The following is a 16624-nucleotide window of genomic DNA, read 5'->3' as shown; positions in this document are numbered from 1 at the left end:
ACACTGTCCAATTTCTGCAACATTGGTTTTAGCTTCCAAATCCCAGGAAGGAAGGAAGGAAGGAAGGAAGGAAGGAAGGAAGGAAGGAAGGGAGGGAGGGAGGGAGGGAGGGAGGGAGGGAGGGAGGGAGGGGGGGGAAGGGAAGGGAAGGGAAGGGAAGGGAAGGGAAGGGAAGGGAAGGGAAGAAAAGGAAGGAAGGGAAGGAAGGAAGGAAGGAAGGAAGGAAGGAAGGAAGGGAGGGAGGAAGGGAGGGAGGGAGGGAGGGAGGGGGAAAGGGAAGGGAAGGGAAGGGAGGAAAAGGAAGGAAGGGAAGGAAGAAAGGAAGGAAAGGAAAGGAAAGGAAAGGAAAGGAAAGGAAAGGAAGGAAGGAAGGAAGGAAGGAAGGAAGGAAGGAAGGAAGGAAGGGAAGGGAGGGGGGGGAGGGAAGGGAAGGGAAGGAAGGGAAGGGAAGAGAGGAAAAGGAAGGAAGGGAAGGAAGGAAGGTAGGAAGGAAGGAAGGAAGGAAGGAAGGAAGGAGGACCAATAGAGCAACCAATAGCAAGATGGAGGGACTTAATTACAAAAGCACTGAATGCATTGTTGAAAACATCCAGTTTGAGAGCAGCCATCCTGGAGATATTCTGTTTTTGTGCTGGCTAAGAATCAGAACTGACTTGACAGTCTATAACCTAGTACACACGTAATCTGAATATTCATTTCTACAAGTTATGGAAGCCACAATGCCTTTCTTCAAAGGTCAAAAGAGCCGGAAAAGAACGTGATGCTTCCTGCATCAGTTGTTTATGAACTATAGGATTGGGGGGGTGGGAGGGAGGAATCATGAGCTATTCTACATAACCAACCCAATCCTATTGCTGACATTTTATAAGTTTTTACTGAATGGCCAATTGCAAAGAGCTGGAATTATTGCCAGGTGCTGCTTTTCGTGGATCTAACCTACCAGGTCTCTTTTCTTTTCCAGCTTACGTGGTCGTGAGTGGAGATCTATTTTTGCCACGACCGGATTCCTTCTTGGTAACCTTTCCTCTTTTTTTGCTTCGGTTTCTTAGACAGCGTCGAAGATGAAATCGAAATGGCCACCGTGCGACATCGACCGGAAGCCCTGGAACTGTTGGAAGCCCAGAGCAAATTCACAAAGAAGGAACTTCAGATTCTCTATCGGGGGTTCAAAAATGTAAGTGCCTCTTGTGGGTTTTGCCCCCAAAGTAGATAATTCCCAAGAATTGGGAAATTACAGAAAGTGATCAATAGTAGCATCATTAGATCTGAGCAATCAACAGATCATTTGTAAGAGAGGGATAAGAAGCGTAAAGCTGTTACCCAGAGCAGGCAAATTATCTGATGATTACACAGCTACTGTAAGATTTCTTACACCTGAACGATACCAAATCTGAGTAGCTGGAGGAAATGTGTTGTGTTTAGTAAAAAAAAAAAAGGTAATTGTTTTTATATTGTAATTGGGAAATAGATTTAGCTGGTCCTCGGCCCCTTCGAAGCTGAATTTGGCAATGGTGATTTTTGTCTTCCCGGCTTTCAGAGGCTGGCTGATGAATCATCTTCAGACGGAGATCACAGTGGGACGTTTCCATTTTGTAGCTGCCTTCCCATCTCTTCCTCCTTGCCACACTGAAAGTTTGATTGCCCTAGTCATTAACCTTTCAAACCAGGGGCTCTGTGGTGTGCCTTATTTAAGGAGCACTTCACAGTAAATTGCCCAAACTGTCAAACATGCGCTCCACGTGTGGCTGGTTTTTTTTCCTCTTCCCGTCTTCTGCCCATTGATAAGTTTCTTGCAGTTAAAAAGGAAGGAAGGCCAAGGAAGGTTTTGTATTTCTCTAGATTTCTGCCCCCAAAGCATAGGTTGAATACACAGGATTGGCGTCTTACGGAGACCTTGTCAATGTGTGGCTTCACTCAAACGCATGACATGTCATGTGCCAGCTTTAGCAAGAGGGCACAGTGGCACAGCGGCTTAATGGTGCTGGAACTGCCAGCTAGGAATAGGTCTGCACTCCAGCGGTTTGAGCCCGGCTCTATGAGACGGAGTGAGTTCCCGCTGCTCACTCCCTGGCCTCTGCCCACTCAGCAGTTCAAAAGCGATACTGCAAGTAGATAAATGGGTACCACCTCAGTTTAAAAAAAAAAACTAGCTGTGTTTGTGTGTGCAGCAGGCAGAAGCTGGTGCTGGATCTGGCCAGATGAGAGGCAACGCAACATGTGGTGGGGCAGGACCAGCGGAGGGTCTACGACAACTTGTCATGGCCAAACCGCCACGACCAACTCGCCCTGACCAACTCACGATGGGACAACTCACTGCAGAACAAGAGTTATGTTAATATTGAAGAAACAGTGGAACAGACTCACTAAAAAAAGGATGCCGAAAGAAGGACAAAACGAAATGGGAATGACAAAAATTAAAATAATGTTCTAATTATTTTAAATAATTAAACTGAATTGTTGAATTGTCCTGCAGTCAGTCGTCCCATGGCAAATTGGCTGTGATGAGTTGACCGTGGAGAATTGTCCCATTCTGACTGGTGGAGGAGCCCCGTAGAGCCAGCAATGTAAGCCAGCTGGTGTAAGTTACTTTGTCCCCTGTGATGCACCAAGGATAGGCACGAAACCACCGAAGAGACACTGAAGCAGCCATTTAGGCCATCAGGACTGCATTGTGTCTAGCACGTGTAGATTTCCCTAACGCCGTGTGCCATATACGCTAAATAAATAAATAAAAGTCAGATTTAGCAAATCGAGTAAAAATCTGGGACTTAAATACGGCAGACTGGGACATCCATTGGACAAATCATTTCTGATTAGGATCTTTAGGCCATTCAAAAAGACGAAGTTTCTTTTAAAAAAAATAAGTTTTGTAATGTAAATATGAATTGATTTGGGTAATTAAAAGGTAAAGGTTCCCCTCGCACATATGTGCTAGTCGTTCCCGACTCTAGGGGGCAGTGCTCATCTCCGTTTCAAAGCCGAAGAGCCAGCGCTGTCCGAAGACGTCTCCGTGGTCATGTGGCCGGCATGACTCAACGCCAAAGCACACAGAACGCTGTTACTTTCCCACCAAAGGTGGTCCCTGTTTTTCTACTTGCATTTTTTATGTGCTTTCGAACTGCTAGGTTGGCAGAAGCTGGGACAAGTAAGGGGAGCTCACCCTGTTATGCGGAACTAGGGATTCGAACCGCTGAACTGCCAACCTTTCGATTGACAAGCTCAGCATCTTAGCCACTGAGCCACCGTGTCCCATAATTTGGGTAATTAACTCACCCCTAGTTAATTCTAATCAAAACTGCAGTAATATGAATTTGTCTGAAACGCTTGAGTGAATCGTCTCCAACATTAGGGAACTGGGAAAGAGCCCCATGAGAAAATAGTCAACAAGCAACCTTCGTAGTTTGATCTGTTCTTATAATTTGAAAAAGGAAAACATTCACTGCGGTTTGTATTGCCATTTTGAGCTGCAGAACAGTACTGTTAGGGAAGTAATGAAGAGCAAATTCATGCAGTATTTATGCATCCCATTTAAACTTAATATTGTGTCCTCTGGATAGTTATTAAAACTCTGTATGTCATTCTCGTGCCTTTCAATTAGACTAACCTTTGGAAAGCACCCTTTTGTGTTTTCAAGCCCTTTGTTTATTATTTTAGGCTGTCTTTAAATAAGATTTATGCAGCCCCTATATATACCAACAAGCATCCCTCAACAAGAGGGAGACTTTTTTAGCTTACTGATTTAAACGGATGGATAGACATAACAGTATATAAGGTAAGAAGTGTAGTGTTAATTTATGACTTGCTGGTAACACAATAGTCGGAAAAGGAGAGCAAGTCACATTTTTAAAAAGATAATAGTGCATTTTTTTTCTGCTGCGCAATTATGGAACTGCAAGAAAGCTGCAGTGTACTGTGAATTTCACACAAAGGATTGTCACAAGTACATTGGTAGGTGGAATGTTTCTTCAGTAAAAGTTCATAGCAAAAGGGGGAAAGTTGCAGCCGGAAGCGGTCGGAGTTTTGCCCTCCAAAATGTTCAATGGAATAATAACCTTCCCAATCAAAACTATTTGTCTGGAGTCAAATAGCCCCATATTCAGTTATGGAAATAATTTCAAAAGTTGTGGCTATTGATTTTTTAAGTACCACACCATAAGAGATTTCCCATAAGTCTAGAATTTAAGGACCAATTTGTTAAGTTGTTTTATCTGCTTTATTGTCATGGACCAAGAGTTGTTTATGCACCAAGACAAATTCCTTGTATGTCCAATCACATTTGGCTAATAAAGAATTCTATCTATCATCCATCTATCATCTATCTATCTATCTATCTATCTATCTATCTATCTATCTATCTATCTATCTATCTTATTAAACTACTTCCAAACATGGAAACATCCACTACAAAATTCCTGGTTTCTTGAAAAATGATAAGGCACTTATGAGCATTGATTGGTATCACCTCCTTCCATATTAAGAAGTGCCTTCCTTCCATCTTTCAACAAGAGGAGAAGTCCCTGGAGAGATCTGCAGTTTAGCACAGATCTGGTCCTTGGAGAGTTGGAAATTATTTAAAGCTAAATGGAGTGAGGTGCTATATAGCTTTGCTCTTCTAATCAGCCTGTGAAAAGTGTGAGTGCAAATGCCCAAGGTGATGTTTAAAAGCAATAAGAACTTTCCTTCTTTTCTTCTTTCCTTTCCTTTCCTTTCCTTTCCTTTCCTTTCCTTTCCTTTCCTTTCCTTTCCTTTCCTTTCCTTCTTTCCTTTCCTTTCCTTTCCTTTCCTTCTTCATCCATTTCCTTCCTTTCCTTTCTTTCCCTTCCCTCTTTTTTTCCTTCCCTCCTTTCCATTCTCTCCTTTTCCTTTCCTCTCCTCCCTCCCTTCCCCTCCTTTCCTTTTCCTCCCCTCTCCGTGCCCCTCTCTGCCACTTCCCTTCTCTTATTTTCCTATAATTCCACCTGAATACAGTTACAGATGCGTGAACAGGCAGTGAAGCCAAGATTATTTTGAAGACATTTCATACTATTAATTTATGAGAATATAGAAAGCGGTGAAAGACAAATCATACAAATCATCCACCTCCTCTTGCATTCTCTCTGGGCCTGAATAAAAGCAGTGCCTTCTGCCAGCAACAACCTCCCACCGGCCAATATGCTCCCACGGAGGGGCTCCTCAGGGTGCCGTCGGCCAAACAATGTCGACTGGCGACACCCAGGAGGAGAACCTTCTCTGTGGGGGCACCCGTCCTCTGGATTGAGCTGCCCCTAGAGTTTCGTCTTACCCCGACCTGCGTACTTTTCGACGTGCCCTTAAGACCCTTTTGTTCCAGCAAGTCGGACTGGCTTAATATGAATTTTAAATGGGTGTATGTGTGTTTTAAATTGAGGGCCAAATTTTATATATCTGATTTTAATTGGTTTTAAATTCTATAAATTCATGTGTTTTAATATGGCTGTAGACCGCCCTGAGTCCCTCGGGAGAAGGGCGGTATAGAAATTTAATAAAATCTAAAACCTAAAACCTAATGCACGGGAAAGGTTGCCAGCAGTCACAAATACAAAACCAGCCGTTTAAAAGTGAAAGTTCTTATCCAGTTGAATTTTAGGGGGGTTGGGGGGGGGAAGCCTCATTAATTTAAATTGTGCAGGTCTGCATAAATAAAAATTAGGTACCTGTTGCTGCAGCCAGTATTTGGAATAATGGTTTACTGGGTCTGTATGTGGGAGGCTACGATTTTATAGTGTTAAGTTTCTCTTCACGTGGAAGGAAGGGCCCTCAGTTTCCTAGTTGTGCTAGGACTTACGTGTGGGTGGAAGAATTCTCAGTTTCCATTGAATGCCAGCCCTTTGATCTCATTAAGCATTTCCTTAAGGATTCTCTTGAGCCCCAGTTGAATTTTTGAGAATCAGACAATCCGTCTGTTCTTGGTGCCACAGAGAGTTTGATTTGTGGTGAAGATTCTGGGGGAAAAAATTGTTTAGCCTCTTAGAATGTTTTAAATTTGGTTTTAAAGAGAGGAATTTTCACAGCTTGAGTTAAAATGAGAAGCAGAAACTATACTTAAAAAAAAAGGTTATATAAAGAAACGTTGAAAAAAACAAAGAAAGAAATTAGTTCAGAGGAACTATGATTATACCCACGTATAGATAGATATACAAAAAAGAAAAACAGAACAAGAGTGGAAGGGACCTTGGAGGTCTTCTAGTCCAACCTCCTGCTCAAGCAGGAGACCTTCTACCATTTCAGACAAATGGAAGTCCAGTCTCTTCTTGAAAACCTCCAGTGATGGGGCACCCACAACGTCTGGTGGCAAGCTGTTCCACTGGTGAATTGTCCTCACGGTTAGGAAGTTTCTCCTCAATCTCAGGTTGCTTCTCTCCTTGATTACTTTCCATCCATGGTTTCTTCTCCTGCCTTCTGGTGCTTTGGAGAATAAGTTGATCCCCCTCAAATACTGGAAGACTGCTATCATGTCCCCCCTAGTCCTTCTTTTCATTCAACCAGACAAACCCAATTCTCCATTTATCCAGAAAACCTCTGGATAAATGAAACGCCAGAAGCTTCTATCAAACTCTTTAAAATTAAAAACAAAGAAAAGAAGGAAGAATATATATCAATGTCCACTGTCTGATAACTGGATCAAGAGAGAAGAAGCATGAAGACAGAAAAGGGGGCTTCCCATTTACACTCAAGCATCACGCAGGTAAACCTCAACTTACAACAGCACTAAAAATAAGTGACTCGTGACCGTTTTTCACACTTACGACCATGGCAGCTTCCCCAGGGTCATTGATCACGTGATCAACATTCAGAGGCTTGGCAGCTGGTTCATATTTATAATTGTTGCTGTGTCCTGGGGTCATTGCTTTGGCAAGCAAAATCAACGTGGAAACCGGGTTCCCTTCACAACCGTGTTACTAACTTAACAACTGGAGTGATTCACTTAACAAGTGTGGCAAGTGTTAAGTCCAGACACGAAAAGAGAGGCAGGACGATCGTAGTCAAGTAAAACAACCGTTTATTGCAGGCAACAGGGAACAACAACAAACTAACCAACGAACTGAGAACTGCCCGAGGCTGCAGCTCCTTTTATCGGGAGCTGTCCAGCCTGTCAGCCACTGATGCTTGTTCATTTTCCCAGCCGTGGGAAAACGAACCAATGAATGAAAGCTGATGTAAGACTTACTCCTACTTGCATATTCAACAGCAAGAAAAGTTGTAAAATGGGGCAAAATTCACTTAACAAATGTCTCACTTAGCAACAGAAATGTTGGGGCTCAATTGGTCCTAAGTCAAGGACTCCCTGTAGAAATGTTCTCCAGCCAGCTGCTTTTTCCGCCCTATTTCCATTGAGGATGCTTCCTTATCCTGAGCCCCCGTATTTTTGCTTTCTTTATCCCGATAGCATCCAAGCCCAGGCTCCGGCCTCCACAAGTGTGTTAAGTTTTGTCACCCATTTTCTGGGAATTTCAGGGAAGGGCACAGAGTGGTGGGGCAGAAGAAGGACCCTAGAACAAGATGCCAGGCTAATTTTCTGCAAACCCGAGGATGGATGGAGGGCATCTCGCTCACTTCTCTCCTCTTGAAAACTCTTGTAGCCACAAGTTGCGAGGTATCACATCAAATATGCTTCAGTAATTATTTTTGGCTTATGGCCAGCAGTGCGTGCACTCATTAATTCTTAAATTTGGCTGAGGCAACAATCACAAGAGTTAATTCTGCTGAAAACAGTATTAAATTAATAGCACTCCAACCTCCCCTCCAGATAATAACAGATAATTGAGGTTGATTTTTTTAAATAGTATGCAGCATAATGGAATCAAGAACACTAATTAAAGAAAATGGAAAGAAAACTGCCAATGAATGGCAGATCTCTCCAAAAGAACAATATCATATATAATGTCTATTTTGCACAAGCTGGAGATATTATCAAAAACGTATTTTGAGCTTGGAGCTGAAATCCTCAGGAAAATGACTTAACATTAATATTCAAATAATCCTTAACAGGGACCCTTTGTGATTCTTTCCCGCTGAGATTAGTGTAATATTTCAATTAATACAATAATGAGTCTTCATTTTGCTCCACAAGCCTTTTTTTTTAAAAAAAAATAAAATAAACTTCAATGGAATGATTGTAGTTCAAACTGCATTTGAGTTGCCAAAATTTTGCCCTGCGCAAAATGAACGCCGTAATTAAAGTAATTGGGTAATCCATCAGTAGGATTGTTCTTCATATGCTTGAGTGAATCTGAAAGAATCGGGCGGATGATGGGGAAAAGGGGCAGGAAAGGAAAACGGAAGAAGCATAAGCTCTCCATCTGGGTACCGAAGGGAAGAAAAAGAGGCATTTTGGAGAGATGCAAAATTTAACCAAATTTTGAGAGGCAGCAGGTGGTTAGCGATTGTTTAATGGATCACAATGGGAAAAGTCTTATTGTCAAAGAACCCTTTGGTTCCGTTAATACAACGTGACATTTTCCTCTATCAACTAGAGACATCCTCATTTAGCAACTGCCTTGTACAATGACCGTTTGCCCTTACAACGATGATGAAAAAGTAACTTTGCAAACAGGCAGTTATTATATAAAACAAAGATTTTTTACTTTTTTTCCAACAGGTTAGGAGCTAACAAGTAAAAATTATAAAGATATTCAGAGTGTGCTGGTTTTGCTGTTAAAAACACAGCCTGACACCCATCTAGCTTGCAGCCACGCAGTTCACTTGTCTTCCCCCCTTTTTACTGTTAGCTTTCTATTTTTAAAAGATGGATTCCCACACAAGCTTACACCAGGTCGTGATCCCACAACAGAGGCTGTAGCTAGAAGCAACTGCCATTAGCTGTAATGAAACGGTTTTGAACTTTGGTGTATTTATTTTGTAGTACTAGCTTTATAATTAGACTAGTTAGAGTCTTCCCTCCTTTGAGGTCACCAAGCAAACAGTGACTAAAAATAGAAACTTCGGGCACAAAAATCATGCTTAAAAACCCACTTTACGTTTTTTTTTTTAATGCATTATAACTGCTCTGAAGACCTTTCTTTTGCTTTGCGTTTCTATTTGTAGAGAAAATAGAAACCTCTGGCAAAATCGAGTTGTTATTAATTAAGATTCCTTCGACAGAGACTTGAGTTGGGAGATACCATTCCAGACAAGCAGCATCCATGTATGCTTGTATTGGTGAAAATTAAGGAGGTAGAAAACACAATATATAATATATATATAAAGGGTGGGACTTCAGTTGTCATGCCATGTCTGCCCACTTCCCTTTGACTTTTTGAGTTTTTCTTCTGCTCCAGAATAAAGAGATAAGCTTTGTGAAATTGAAAGCTTAAAATACTCTTGTGAAGATGTTTTGCATGACTCCAGGAGATCAGTCATTAAACATTTGTACTATTGCAACTGTCCTATATGCTATGCTATAGCCAGTTTGGCCTGGCGGTTAAGGTACCAGGTTAGAAAGCGGAAGACCACGAGTTCTAGTCCCACCTTAATCACGAAAACCAGCTGTGGAACTTTGGGCCAATCACCAGGGGACGGCGAGTTCTAATCCCGCCTTAGCCATGAAAGCCAGTTGGGTGATTTTGGGCCAATCACCAGGAGAGGGCGGGTTCTAGTCCCGCCTTAGCCATGAAAGCCAATTGGATGACTCTGAGCCAATCACTCTCTCTTTCTCTCAGCCGAAACGACCTCACAAGGTTGTTGTTGTGGGGAAAACAGAAGGAGGGAAGGTGTGTTGAGTATGTTCGCTGCCTTTAGTTATTCGTAAACAATAATTAAGGCAGGATACAAATAAATAAAATATATACTATGGTGCATGTTTCTTGGCATTCTCAGAAAAAGTTTGAAATTGGAATTCGAAATGTAGAGTCATACCTGGAGTAGGTACTCTACATTCATGCACAGCCAGGTCTCTCAACATCAGCAACTGGATGTGGGAACTCCTAGGAAGCAAGGGTCCACGCTTAAAGTTATTTGGGGTGGGGCCGTAGGAGAAGACAGCAAGCGTGGTGATGTATTGGCGTGGGCTTAGAAAGTGTGAGTTTTGTTTCTGAAGCTTGTTGAAGGAACGTTGGCGTTAAAGTGGCCTTCACACAACCCTGTCCTAAAAGCAGCAAAGTGGATTTTCTGAACGGTGTTTTTCTCTGTCCTGTAGGAAAAGAGAGAAAGGCAGGCCCAGACATAATAAAAGCTCAATTGGTGAGACATTTTCCTCCTTACGACTTACCTTTTCCTAGTGAAAAACCTTCTCAAGGTGTCTGTGCTTATATCTTTTCCGTGCCCCAGAAGAATCAGTATAGTATTTTTTTTCCCCCTTTTTCACGAATGTGTCTTGGAAAAATTGTCCTCCCGAAAGGCAATAACGAATGTAAAAGGTGGCTACATTTGATTTAAGATACCTGTGTTAAACTCATCATTTGTGTTACCCCTCCTCCCGTTTCCTGGGACACACGGAAGTCAGGTCGGTTAGGGAATAAAACGTTTGTCCCACAGAATTCAAAAGAATTTGGTCCGAACGATGTAAATGGCTCTTTCACTTTGGGAAAATGGATCTATAACTTTAGAGGAGTACGAGATTTCGAAATGATGGCCGTGTCAACTCTGGGATGCTTTGATGCCCTTCAGTCAGGGACGCTTGAGGGGGAAAACATGTTTTCATGTCCTGCTATACCACGCTGTGACAGCCACATTCACTCTTGGATGCCATCTCTAAAGTCTGGAGAAATTTTAGATAAATTACATATTTCCTATCAGATACGAATAGCAAAGAAGTGTTTTGTTCATCGCAAGGGAGCTTCAGCAAGAGACCATTTTATTAGCCAAGGAACACAAAATCTAAATTCCTAAAATCTAAAATCTAAAGGATGGTTTGTGAGCCATCTGTACAGGTAGTCCTCAATTTATGACCACAATTGGGCCCAGAATTTCCGTTGCTAAGTGAGACATCGGTTAAGTGAGGTTTTCCCCATTTTACGACTTTTCTTGCCACTATTGTTAAGGGAATTCACTACAGTGGTTCAATTAGTAACCCGGTTGTTAAGCGAATCTGGCTTCCCCATTGACGTTGCTTCTCAGAAGTTTGCAAAAAGGTATCACGTGACCACCACCCCCCGCCCAGGACTGTAACCGTCATAAATGTGAGTCAGTTGCCAGGCATCTGAATTTGGATCACGTGGCCCTGGGGAGGATGCAATGGTCGTAAGTGTGAAAAACAGTCATAAGTCACTTTTTTTCAGTGCCGTTGTAACTTTCAACGGTCACTAAATGGAGTGTTGTAAGTTGGGGACTACCTGTATCAACAGATTTGTACTTGGACCAGTGGCCAGTCACTCACCAGAGCTTCAGCGCAGGAAGACGGGGGTTTCCATTTCTACTTGCAGGCAGGAAACCAGAGGAAGGAATACAGTTGGATAGAGTCTGGTTCCTTTTGCAGGCAATTGTTTCTCTTTGACCCTCTGAAGCTTCTGAAATCTCTGTGTGAGTTTGAGTTTGGAGAGCTGGAGAACAGGCCTGTTATTCACACGCATCTCTGCCACTTTCTTTAGGAGTGTCCCACGGGGGTTGTTAATGAAGAGACCTTCAAAGTGATTTACTCTCAGTTCTTCCCACAGGGAGGTGAGTCCTTTGAGATAAGTAGTCCTGTTTGCATGTACAACCCCGTTACCTCTCCCTGCTTTGAAATCCAGGGGGGGTTGGTGGTCTTGGGAATTCAGTCGCTTATGCCTTTTTCATGGGAGGTTGGAAAGATTTCTTGGGGTTTCATTCATGGGTGTCTTCTGTCTTAGCCACAGGCGAGTTGTTCAAGAATATTCTGTATTTGGGTTCAAATGCATTCTTTGTTTTACACTGCTTTCTGTGCCAAATTAGCTTGAAGGGGGAGGGAGGAGAAGGGGGAGGAGGAAGGAGGAGGAGGAGGAAGAAGGAGAAGGAGGAGAAGGAGAAGGAGAAGGAGGAGGAGGAGAAGGGGGAAGAGAAGGAGGAGAAGGAGGAGAAGGAGGAGAAGGGGGAGGAGGAAGGAGAAGGAGGAGGAAGAAGGAGAAGGAGGAGGAGAAGGAGGAGGAGGAGGAGGAGAAGGAAAAGGAGAAGGAGAAGGAGAAGGAGAAGGAGAAGGAGAAGGAGAAGGAGAAGGAGAAGGAGAAGGAGAAGGAGAAGGAGAAGGAGAAGGAAATATTCTAATATTCATTCTGGGAAGGTTTAGATGAAGAAATAACTTTTCAACAGGCACTTATAGAATGTGCGTCCAAAATTTCAGTGGGCAGAACATTCCGGAGTGGACCACAGAAAAGACTCGTCCATTGACAGCTGGAATAAGCTGCTGTCATATGACAAAGTCTTCCCTGATTATCTATAATGAGAACGACCTTCTGGCTTGAATGGTTCAGGGTCTTGTAAGTGGCTTGGTAGCCAATCAGCAGCTGGTGCAGTTGGTACTCCTAATGCCCACATTCTTCAGGTGTTCAGGTCAAGGATAAGGCATGAGTTACAGCAACCGAGGTTTGAGGTTAGCAACCCACGAATAGCTAGAGTTAGGCTGATCGTGTTCAGGAAATGATCCGGTTGGCATACCAACTGAAGATGGCCGCAGACTCTCCTAGTCATGGAGACCAAAACGGACTTCAGTAAGAGGGATAAGTCTAGGAGCGCCCCAGATATTCTTCCTGCTATAACACTCACCAAGGACATGTACATTCTCCAGTTCCTGAACCCAGGAGCCAGATAGGTCTGCATTTTTTTTTTGCAATTCATTTTATTCTTCTGCATCTTCTATCACTTCACTCAGATTCTGGTTCAGCATTTCTGCTGTTATTGATGTTATGGACAGGTCTAGATGTCCACGAATTGCTTGCTTAATTTAATTACGTGTTATTTATTGATGGCAATTTTGTACCACCCAATCCAATGAGTTTAGGCACTGTATCTTAAAAAAGGAATCCCAGTGGGGAAAATATAAATATCCCATAAAAACATAATTAAACATTTAGTTCCCAAACCCAACAACCTGTCCAGCACACAACCGTTGAAAAGCAGAGGAAATGATTTAGTGCTCCACAGTTGCCATGATTTGGGATAAGGTCATCAAATGGTATTTTCTGATGTTTGCTTAACCTATGGGCACACCTCCTTCAAGTCTGGTGGCCCTGCAGCATCATGTAAAGACACGTTAACTTCTCCCTGGTCCCACCTGGGCAACCTCCCCCAAAATAAAATCCTTAAAGATGAGCAGTGGTCCATCCTGTACATGGTAACCAGAAACCACAGCTCATTTTGAAAGCTCAGGAGAAATAAAGAAGGAAATACATCAAACTCGTTGACATTTCCCTACATTTTCTTAGTACATATAATTCCGAAGTCACAACAGGTAATCTTGCAATCCTGGAGAAGATTTTGGCAAGGATGGATGCATTAATTGGTGATTCTCCTTTAGAGTAATTAACTGTACACCAATATGCAGGTGGAACGTCTCTATTTTTAGCTTCTGATTTGTTTTATGCAAGCTAAATAGATCTACATTCTAGGAATGAAGACTAAAAGAATGAGAGCAAAGTATGTTGTATTTAAACATGCATATGCAATAGAATATCAAATTTGAATGTCTTGCATCATAATGACTATAATTATATTTGAGCCATAATTTAAGTTTTGAAAGAAAAGAACTGCAATGAATATTATTATGTTTTGTTTCATTTATGAAGGGTCTTATTAAGAAAACAGTAGAAATAAAGAAAACCAAAAAAAGGAATAGATATACTTTTATTAGGTTTTAATATCCAGCTTGCTACCAAGATCTTCTACCTTCCTTTGACAGGCAAGGTAGTATGAAAAGCAGGAACTGGAAAGGAGGAAAAAAGAGATGCACCTTCAAAAATTAAGCCAGATAACGCAGACACATACATTGTAATGTTGTGACCATCAGTTCTTCTCAAAAAAGTTGAACTATGGACTGTATTGTCTAAAAAAATGTTTTTTTCAAAAGGCAACTGGACTTTCTTTGTTTTTCCTTGAAGATGTTTTGCTTCTGATTCAAGAAGCTTCCTCGGTTCTCATTCCAGCCAGAATTGAAGAAATTTCTTGGATGAGAAGCAAAACGTCTTCAAGGAAAAACCATGAAGGTCCAGTTGCCTCTTGAAAAAGCACCTTTGGGACAACCATGACCTGGATCAGGGTGTCCAACCTTGGCAACTTTAAGCCTGGAGGACTTCAACTTGACGTCCTCCAGGCTTAAAGTTTCCAAGGTTGGAGACTCCTGGATGACTGAGAACCTCCATAAACACATGGATTGTATTCATCCATCATTATTCCTCATATCGGATTATTCCTAAATTTTGGGGGCCAAGCAGAGTTCACCTTCCTCTGAAAAGTGAAAGTTAGCTCCCGCGTCTCCTGCCGTTATCAAAACTCATAGCCTCTCGGCAGAGAGAAGCTGACAAGTGGTGCTGTGTCTTGCTAAAAAAGAGAGAGAGAGAGACTCCTTTCTTGTGTGCTCCCTGCTCAGCAGAGTAATAAAGAATTACTCTTTCATTAATAGTCAAGATGCAAGTTGGAGCTTTAAAGGAGGAGAAAAGAAACTCTACAAATCTCTTCTTATCCGGAGCCACCTAATGAGAACTGGCAAAGCTTCGGATGATTCCTTATAATCTCTCCGTGGGGCGATTCTTTCTCTCCCGCAGAATGTTATGTTAGGAGAGGCAGGGAGAAATGCGGAAGCAATCGAAATGTGTCACTCAAAGCCTAAAGTCGATGCAAATGTGTGGTGTCCCACTGATCTCGGTGGGTCTCCCTTTGTTTCGACAGGCAACGTTGCTTTCTTTTTCCTTAAGCGACTTGACAGCTTTCCACCATCAGTAAATAATTTCTGGCTCTTGCACAGATTGGTTCAGTGTGGATAATAAGGCAGCCAACTTGGTTTTTTTGCTTATTATTAGGGCTCCTTCTCGTTCTCTTACTGAAACCAGCCAGCTATTTTTTACTTAAGCAGGAAGTTTTATCAGCTGCAGGTGCTCCAACAACCCCAATGCTGCAATCTTTGTGCTCGTTGGCGCAAGGCGTTCTCCTATATAAATTTCTTTTTCCTGTCTCGTTTTCCTGAACAAATTAGAGTTTAGGCTTTCTCCTGCCTTGTTCTTCTGTACCATCACGGGACTACGTTGTCCTTCTGTCCCGTGCAAATTCCCTGAGATGTTTTCGTGCCAAATTCTGTACAAATTCCCCCGGGACGTTCCTTCCTCCATTTCTCCACCTGAACTGGATGGAAAGCCCTCAAGAAGTGACACAGCCAACATCCGTTTGTGTTTAAGAAATGTTTCTGTGCGGGGTTTGTTTGTTTGTTTTTAAGGTTTTAAAGAAGAGATTGGGCAACCATTTGTCTGAAATGCTATAGGGCAGGGGGTTGGGTTAGAAGACCTCCAAGGTCCCTTCCCACTCTCTTGTCTTCTTCTGCTCGTTTCCCCCATGGTGCATATTCCTAGCATATTTCACGTTAGAAAGAAAAGGATGCATTTTCATGCTATTTGAAAGAATGGCGTTTCCTTTTCATTTTTTAAAAAAAACGTGAGACAACGCCAATAGGCAAAATCCTGTTCATATTGACTCAGTAGGAAGCCTAATCAAGGCTTAAGCACTGTAGACATTGAAAAACACACAGGAAAAAATGGCCTCCAGCCAGGTTATTCCTCAGAAAATGACAAGGAGCTGGCTGTCCATTCAAGTGGCATAAAGGAGATTTTATTCTTTTGGTTCCAAGGTGGTAAGCAGCCTGCCTTGACTATCTCAGAACAAAAACACCTCACTTTCCCCTTCAGGTGTAAAACCAAAGTAAGGTTGGATATGGTTAGTTTTTGAAAGAATAAAAACAGGAAATCCAAGGGCTGAATAGACCGGAAGGTTGTTTTTTAATTTTTTTAAAAAATGTACTTCCTTATACTTGACAGAAAAATCTCTCCATGATACTAATATAGTCATCCTAAAACTGAAGGACTCTTAGCGTTTTCCCTTATTAGGTACCAAAAACTGTGCCAGATATGGCCAACTGGCCATCTACTCCAGAGGTCTCCAACCTTGGCAACTTTAAGACTTGTGGACTTCAACTCCCAGAGTTCCTCAGCCAGCTTTGCTGGCTGAGGAACTCTGGGAGTTGAAGTCCACAAGTCTTAAAAGTTGCCAAGGTTGGAGACCCCTGATCTAGTCCACCATTTTTTTTTCCTGCAATGGTCAACATTTGCCTTGCAGAGCTGGCTGAGGAACTCTGGGAGTTGAAGTCCACAAGTCTTAAAGTTGCCAAGGTTGGAGACTCCTGATCTAGTTCACCATTTTTTTTCCTGCAATGGTCAACATTTGCCTTGGAGGAAGGCCGACCGATAGTCTAGATTCTATTCTGTGGTGATCCAGCAGGGATCACTTCATGACTAATAACAGATCCCACCTTGTAATGCACGGTTTTTCACTCAGGACTGGTGTTGAGAAACGATTTCCTGGCTTTTATGAGTCAAAGCAAGAGAGATGGGATTATCCAAACAACAACAACAATTTACAACAAAGCCATGAAAACAGAAGCTCAAATTAAAGCAGCTCGGGCATCATCTCTCTGGGTCATTTTGAGTGCTGAATGAATTGAGGATGCTGCTCACGG

The 16624-nt window shown here is 42.3% G+C and overlaps 1 protein-coding gene across 4 annotated transcripts in view; it reads left to right on the top strand.

The window, feature by feature from the left end:
• Positions 1 to 16624, top strand: part of KCNIP4 (potassium voltage-gated channel interacting protein 4) — a 267976-nt gene that overhangs the window by 240599 nt on the left and 10753 nt on the right. For 3 of the 4 annotated variants that reach the window (XM_070948343.1, XM_070948342.1, XM_070948341.1), the window contains exons 2-3: positions 1050 to 1174; positions 11544 to 11613. In XM_070948343.1, the coding sequence (XP_070804444.1) occupies positions 1050 to 1174; positions 11544 to 11613 (195 nt within the window). The remainder of the gene's footprint in view (positions 1 to 1049; positions 1175 to 11543; positions 11614 to 16624) is intronic. The other variant, XM_070948340.1, reaches the window with a different exon arrangement.

This window comes from Pituophis catenifer, unplaced genomic scaffold (assembly GCF_029215685.1).
Source record: "Pituophis catenifer annectens isolate HBS135680 unplaced genomic scaffold, rPitCat1.0.hap2 SCAF_8, whole genome shotgun sequence".
Classification (NCBI taxonomy): domain Eukaryota; kingdom Metazoa; phylum Chordata; class Lepidosauria; order Squamata; family Colubridae; genus Pituophis; species Pituophis catenifer.
Note: the sequence above shows the minus strand (reverse complement) of the source record. Positions and strands in the feature narration are given on the sequence as shown.